We start from the raw sequence: 7,366 nt of genomic DNA, 5'->3' as shown, positions 1-7,366 counted from the left end.
AAAAAAAAAAAAAAAGAATTGGGTGGAAGGTCTGTTTCACTGCTACCTGCATAAGACATGATATGCTTATCTGTGATAGGGGCAGGAGTTATTCAAAGCCATACTACCTTCCCTCACTTTCCCCAGTAGTGAGCTAAGTGGGTAAAAACTGATGGTAGGAACAGGCTCCTGTCCTCCTTCCCCTCTAGTTTCTCTGGGCAGGGCTGAGCCCATCCTGTCATCTCCATCCATGAGTACCTGAGGCGGCTTCTTGAGGTCCGGAAGCCACAGACACCACAAAAGCTGGCTGGTACGCGGGTGCTGCCACCTGTGTCAGTACCCATGCCCAGGATGGACCCCTTCCCTGCCAATAGAGCTGCTTCACCCCCTGAGGATCCCCCAGGAGACTTCTTTAAGTTCAGGGGGTTCAGGGTCTGGCCAAAGATGGGGTTACTGCAGTCATAGCTAAGGGAAGATAAGAAAAGGGTGAAAGCCTGACTGGGGCAGCCTTCCCCCACACACACCTGGGGACCAACCACCCTCCAGAATCAACTCCAGGGCTCCTTTGGCTCCATGAGTGTCTCCCTAAGGCTGAGACCTCCGGGTCCCGCTTCAGCTTGGGGGAGGGGAAGGGGCTGCTGCTGCTGGAAAGACCAAGATTGGACACCAGCCACAACTTCTGAAATAAGGACCGAGAAGCCCACAGCTCTGCAGCCAGAGCAATACACTAAAGGGTGAGTAGGGGGAGAGAAAATACCGGATGAGAATACTTAAAGAAGCCAGGATAGAAATGGAGATGTAACTTTACAGAAACTGGAGCCCAGAGGACCCTTAGAGACCCTGGAATCAGTCCAGCCTCATTGTAGAATGAGGACACCCAGACCCAGAGGGCAGAACCAAGAACCCTGGCCCTTGAAATCTGCATGACAAGCCCCCACCTCAGTCTCTGCCTGAGATCAGGGCTTTAAAGAGCAGCTTCAGCCCTGGGCCCGGCCCAGTCCCAGATCCCTGCTGCTGCTTCACAGACCTGAACAGTGTCTGCGGGATGTTGGTCTTAACAAAGGGAATGGCTCCCTGGGCCTTGAACAACTGCACGATGACTCCGTCCTTGGCCGCTGGCTTCTCCAGGAACTGAGCCAGGCCACACGTGGAGTCATGGCCCTGCAGAACAGGAAAGTCACGTCCAGCCAGTGGGGGTCAGGCTGAATCACCTTCCTGGCAGACTCCAGTCCCAGTCTGGCTCCACTCACGTATGCTCTCACACCCTTGCAGACACATACACTGTACTACAAGGATGCTCTGGTGGCAGAAGAGCACTGGTGAAGTCTTAACCTCTGGATCAAACCCCAGTTTGCCACCTTCTAACGTGCATCTTTGATTAAGTAACTTGCCTAGTGTCACACACTTAGATGCTTAAAGTGCCGCATGCATGCACACACACATACACATGCACATGTGCACACCTCAAGGCTCACCTTGCAGTCATAGGTGTCCTTGAGGCTTATAGGGACCCCATAGAGAAGGCCTCGCTCACTCTTTTTAAGCTTCTTCAGTGCCTGCAGCTGCTCCTCACATTCCCCCAGGAAATCGGTCAGGCAATTCACCTCCTGGTGCACCTTCAGAGCCTGAGTCACATTGAAGAGAGCAGACCAGGGCCCCCAGGGAGGCCAGGGCCGAGACAGGGCACTCAGTCACCTGGCCTCTCCTGCTACCCTGAGGAGACTGAGATGTTCCCCCTCCCAGGTCAGTGGCAGAACCACAGAGTCACACCTGCCCCTCAACTCCTCTTAAGTAGAAAAATGGCAGATGACATCACTGATTCTGACCCAGAGCCCCAGGCTTGTATCCTGACTCCTGACCCATACCTGCTCTAAGTAGCTACAGAGGACGCTCTCCAGACTCAGCTCTTCAGCCTGTAGCTTCTGGGCCAGCTTTGCCAGGGGAAGCTCCAGGATTGACTCAGAGTCCACATCTGGCTCCTGTGGAGATGAGGGAGGGTGGGCAGATATCAAAGATAGATTATTTGGGACCACTCCCAGACAGTCCACACCACAAGCCTGTGTCCCATTACATGCTCAGCTGAGCACGTCTGTGGGACCACACATGCCCCTGTGCTCATTCTTAGAACTAAAAGCATCTCTTGATCTGTCTCCAGGTGGGTGTGAAAGCTCTTCAGGGGCACAGATGTTCGCTTCTGTCTCTGTCCCCCAGATCCTAGCCCAGGGCTTTGGCACAGAGAAGCATTTACTCCTCAGGTCATACTTCATAAGGGTCACAGTTGGAGTGGGAGTGACTCTACATGCAGTATCTTGGGACTGGGGGCCATGGAAGTAAAATTCAGCTGTGTGGCTTACTTCCAGGGGGCATCCCAGGCATCCCCCTTATTCCTCTCCGGTCCTCCCACCCTGCTGATCTCACCCTAGTGGAGGGCAAGAATCTAACCCACGGACAGGAGACCTGGCGCTGGCACCCATCCCTGACCACACCACTGGTCCACCAGGGCACCTGGGGCAGGTCCCTGCCCCTCCCAGGGCCTATGCCCCCTGAGGGAGGAAAGACTAGGAGGCAGGCCTGAGTCAGCCGTACTGACAAGCCCCTTAGCTGCCTGGAGCCCCATCCCCCAGGGTGTGAGGGGAAGCTGATACCAGCCCTCAGGACTGCTGTCCTGCCAAGCGTAACATGATGAGGGCCGCACACAGCAGGCTCTCAGGAAGGAAAAGCTCTCTTCCCTCCCCTCCTCAATCCTGTTTGAGACCCTTGACACCCCTAGCTGGAGTGAGGGCTGGGTGGGAAGATGGCATGGTGGGCTTTTCTTGGTCCTGGAGAGAAGGGTGAGGGAGACAAGGAAATTTTCCTGAGAAGCTAGGGGATCCCTGGCTCCATCTCTCTTCTTTCACTCCTTAAAACACCCAGTCTGACATCTGTCCTGCCCACTCCACTGAGCCCCTTCTCCCCAAGGGCATCAAGACTTCTTGACTATTAAATGTCGTGGGTTCCTGTCAGTCCTCACCTTACTCTCCTTCTCAGTCTGACTCTCTCCTTCCAGAGACCCTCTAACGCCCTGACTCTTCCTGGCTTCCTCTCACTCACAGGCTCCTCAGTTGATGTTGATGTTCTTCAGGCCTTGGCCTTTCCTCTCCTTGCCTTTCCATCCTCCCTGGGTGACCTTAGCAGCCAAATATACCCAAAGACATCTTATAAAACTCAATCTAACACTAGGTCCCAGTTGCTCTCAGGATAATACTGCAACACCATAGCACCACTGTGCTATGAGCACTGAGCCAGATGTGACCACCATCTTTTGAAGGAAGTCCCTGTATCTCAGAGCTCTCTTGATAAATTGAATCATTAGATGACTTGCAGTCTTATTAAGGGAAGTCTTTCTTTTAATGTCATTCCTTGGGTTGTGTTCTCTCTCAGCATTTGTTAAACCAATAGCAATTACAACAACAATTTTCTAGCTCTTATAATACCAGCTACGATTTTAAATAGTTATGCTCATAAATATTCCTGTTATCAATTATGTCATAAACATTGTGTTAGAATGTCATAATAATTTATGTTGACCATAATCAGAAGTTGTATGACCTGGTTGGTCACAGTAGCTCACACTTGTAATCCTAGCACTGTGGGAGGCTGAGGTGGGAGGATCCCTTGACCTAAGGAGTTCAAGACCACCCCAAGCAAGAGGGAGACCCCATCTCTACTAAAAATAGAAAAAATTAGCCAGCTACGTGGGAGGCTGAGGCAGAAGGATTGCTTAAACCCAGGAGTTTGAGGTTGCTGTCAGCTAGACTGATGCCATGGGACTCTAGCATGAGCAACAGTGTGAGACTGTGTCTCAAGGAAAAAAAAAAAAAGAAGTTATGTGACCTGGCAATTAAGAGTGTGTCCTGGCTTGGCACCTGTGGCTCAAGTGGCTAAGGCGCCAGCCACATACACCTAAGGTGGCAGGTTCGAATCCAGCCGGGCCCACCAAACAACAATGAAGGCTGCAACCGAAAAAAAATAGCCAGGCATTGTGGCGAGCGCCTGTGGTCCTAGCTACTTGGGAGGCGGAGGCAGGAGACTCGCTTGAGCCCAGGAGTTTGGAGGTTGCTGTGAGCTATGCCACAGCACTCTACCCAGGGGGACAGCTTGAGGCTCTGTCTCAAAAAAAAAAGAGTATAGCCCTTCAGGCGGCATCTGTGGCTCAAGGAGTAGGACACTGGCTCCGTATACTGGAGGTGGCAGGTTTAAACCTCGGCCCTGGCCAAAAAGAAAAAAAGAATGTGGCCTTTCTTGCTGGGCTGCCTATGTTTGAATCCTAACCCTGACACTTATATTTTAAATACCTCTTCTCTTCCTTCACTTCCTTATCTCTGTGATAGGATAATGATTGTAATTATAGTATTCTACTAAGTTAATACATGTTTACAGTGGTGCCTGGTGTCACGGTGGGCTCAAGCGATCCTCTTGCCTCAGCCTCCCAAGTAGCTGGGCTTACAGCTGCCGTTCACAATGCCTGGGTAGTTTTTCTATCTTTAGTTGAGACAGGGTCATGCTCTTGCTCAGGCTGGTCTTGAACTCCTGAGCTCCAGCAATCCACCCACCTTGGCCTTAGGATTACAGGTGTGAGCCACTGACCGAATATCATTTTCTATGTGTTCTACAGAACACTGCTTTCTCTCAGGCTTTTCCCTCTCTGGTACTGCCTTTCTTGTTCCCTGCTTCTTTTGGAAAACTCGTACACATCAGGCGAGGCGAGGCTCACACACCACCTCTCTGTGATTCCCACATGACCTACTCCAGACGAGTCACATCCTCTTGCTGTGTCCCACAGCCCCGTGGGACTTTACCGCACTCTCCGAACTGCCGCCCAGCATGGATTATACAGCTCTGCTTCTACCACGCCCCACCCAGGCTGGGCCCATCTTTACAGTAAGTCTAGATCAGATGTCTGATTCATCTTTACAATGGATTTCAGAATCCAGCACAAGGCAAAACCCAGAGAAATCTTGCTAATCTGAACTAAATCGGATTTGTTTGATTGAACTCTTTGAGGGTTTGATCTATGTCTCAGCCTTCTGCCTCCCATGCCATATAAATCTGGACACCTGGGGTCCTGAGGGTATCCCTGGGATAATGCTGGGAAGATGCCCAGGGCAGATCTGTGCATCTTTGTTGTGGAAAAGCATGCTGCTGAGCACCAAGAAGCTCTGAGAGGAGGTGGGAGACACCATGGGTGACCTCACATCCAACCCCTTCCACTCCTCCAGCCAATTAGACACACACACGCCCCTGCCAGGTGCCCAGCCCAACAGTCTGCATCCCCCAGATGGCCACATGTTCACCAACCAGATGCCTGGACACTGAGCCCCAGCTGACCCTGTACATCAGACAGGCAGCCACACATGAACATGCTGACCAAACATGCAGATGCACACCAGCCACACACATCTAGGTTTGCACACTCCAGCCAGGAGCACAACACACTCACAATCTGCCAGGCACATGTCCGCGCAGTCAGACCAGGCACACACCTCTTACCATAACACAGTAAGAGGCCAGCAGGAGGCACACGCAGGCAGGCCCTCGCTGGCAGCAAGGGAGCTCACCCCACCACCACACGCAGATGGGGCCTCTGCTCACATGCAGGGATCCTCTCCATCATGCTGGTTCGCCTCAGTAACCCCATTAGCCCAGACTTCCTCCTCATCAACCAGGGAGGGGCAGCTGCTCTCTGGGGGCAGATTGATTTATCCAGCTAATTAGCCCCAATTAATATTAATACACATTTTCAGCAACGGCAGCAGGTCGAGCAGAGAAGCCTCCCATTGGGGCCATCAATCACTGTCCAGGGGACGGCAGAGGACACTTAGGAACTCCAGAGCACGGGGACAGCACCCCAGGCGCTATCCTCAAACCCTACCGCTGGAGGTCCCAGACGGAGCCTAAGATACTGTGATCCCACCCCTCCTTGGACAGTTGAAGAGCCCAAAGCCCAGAGAGGGATGATCACATCCTCCAGGCCACACAGCAAATCCCAGGCTCAGTCTGCATTCATCTCCATGCCCCTCCCTCACGCCCTTCTCTCCACCACTCCTGGCAGGCTTTGCTAATACATCCATGGCCCAGCCACTCCACCTGCTAATCTCAGCCTGACCAGCTATGATGACTGCCTTGATGCCTTGAAATATCCCCACCTGAGGTGTCAAAGCCACCTTTAAGACATACAATTTCCTGGGAGGCCCTGTCTCTAGTGCCCAGTGCTCTGCACCTACCAGGTACTCAGAAAACATTTTCAGAACTGAATAGGTTAGTGGGGGCGGGGGGGAGGGGATGTGTAGAACTCCTGTCTCAGTGGGGTTTAGGGGTGCTCAGGGTCTGAAAGAGACCTTCCACCTCCAATTACCTCCATCGGTTTATTTTATTTCAACAAATAGCCCAAGTGAACACCCACTACGTTACTAAGCTATATACACTGGCAGCACAGAGAGAAAACACTGTCCCCCATCTCCAGCAACTCAGAGGACACAATGAAGGAGAACCACACAAAGAGCCAGCGTGGGGAGAGCTGGGGGTGGGGTCTGCCCACCAGCTCTCTGTCTCTGAAGGGATAGAGCCATGGGAGGGGCCCCATCCTGAGAGGGATCTGCCTATTCAGATGGAGAGCTAAGGGCCCCTGGGATCAATGTCTGCTCACCTGTTGCCGGAGCCGCTGGGCCAGGGCCTCCATTTGCTTCAGCGCCATCTCCCTCCTCTTCTGTGCCCTGGGAATCTTATTCCGTGCTGGAGGGCGCTGCCACGAAAGCAGGGAAGCTCCCAGCAGCACAGCTCCCAGCAGGGCCACCAGGAGCAGCATCACCAAGGAGTATGACAGCCAAGCCTTCCCAGGATTCACACGACCTCTGTGGAAGCACCCACTGCTTCTTTAAGAGCACCTCCTGCTTGTATTTCGGGGACACTGCTAGAGCATCCACCCACATCTAGGGCCCTGGGAGGCGGGGACCATGGCCCTGGGCGTAGCAGAGCACAACCTCCTCCCACCCAGCTCTCACCCTTACCTTTCTTCCTGGGACAAAGACTCTCAGGCCACACAGGGAAAGAGACTTTGACAGAGACAAGCCTGGAGAGGGGTTCAAGCCTGCAGCTGGTCAGGTGACGTGTCCTTCTTCCCACTTGCCTCTCCAGTTCCCCACCCATCACCCTGGTCTGACCCTCCAGAGTCATGGATGGGGTTGCTTCTGTGATTTCTGGTTGCTTTAAGGGTAACCCAATCCCCTTTTGTTTGGCATAAGCAGATACCTGGAGAGGGACTGAACAGGCTGCATTTGCCCAGAGTGGAGGTTCTAAGGAGGCATTTGGGACCCAGGCAGAACGGAGAGGGAGGGACACCCTCTCCTAT

At 52.9% G+C, this 7,366-nt stretch overlaps 1 protein-coding gene across 1 annotated transcript in view; it reads right to left on the bottom strand.

Moving 5' to 3' along the window:
- Positions 1-7,164, bottom strand: part of LOC111722028 (fatty-acid amide hydrolase 1-like) — a 21,262-nt gene extending 14,098 nt beyond the window's left edge. The window contains exons 1-6 of the mRNA XM_023507861.1: positions 7,145-7,164; positions 6,665-6,869; positions 1,845-1,958; positions 1,455-1,604; positions 1,007-1,140; positions 238-444 (exon numbers count right to left, since the gene is read on the bottom strand). Of these exons, the coding sequence (XP_023363629.1) occupies positions 238-444; positions 1,007-1,140; positions 1,455-1,604; positions 1,845-1,958; positions 6,665-6,869; positions 7,145-7,164 (830 nt within the window). The remainder of the gene's footprint in view (positions 1-237; positions 445-1,006; positions 1,141-1,454; positions 1,605-1,844; positions 1,959-6,664; positions 6,870-7,144) is intronic.
- Positions 7,165-7,366: the final 202 nt, after the last annotated feature.

The sequence above is a fragment of the Otolemur garnettii genome, unplaced genomic scaffold (genome assembly GCF_000181295.1).
Source record: "Otolemur garnettii isolate 467f Iridium unplaced genomic scaffold, OtoGar3 scaffold00210, whole genome shotgun sequence".
Taxonomy (NCBI): domain Eukaryota; kingdom Metazoa; phylum Chordata; class Mammalia; order Primates; family Galagidae; genus Otolemur; species Otolemur garnettii.
This window is presented reverse-complemented; position numbering and strand designations above follow the sequence as displayed.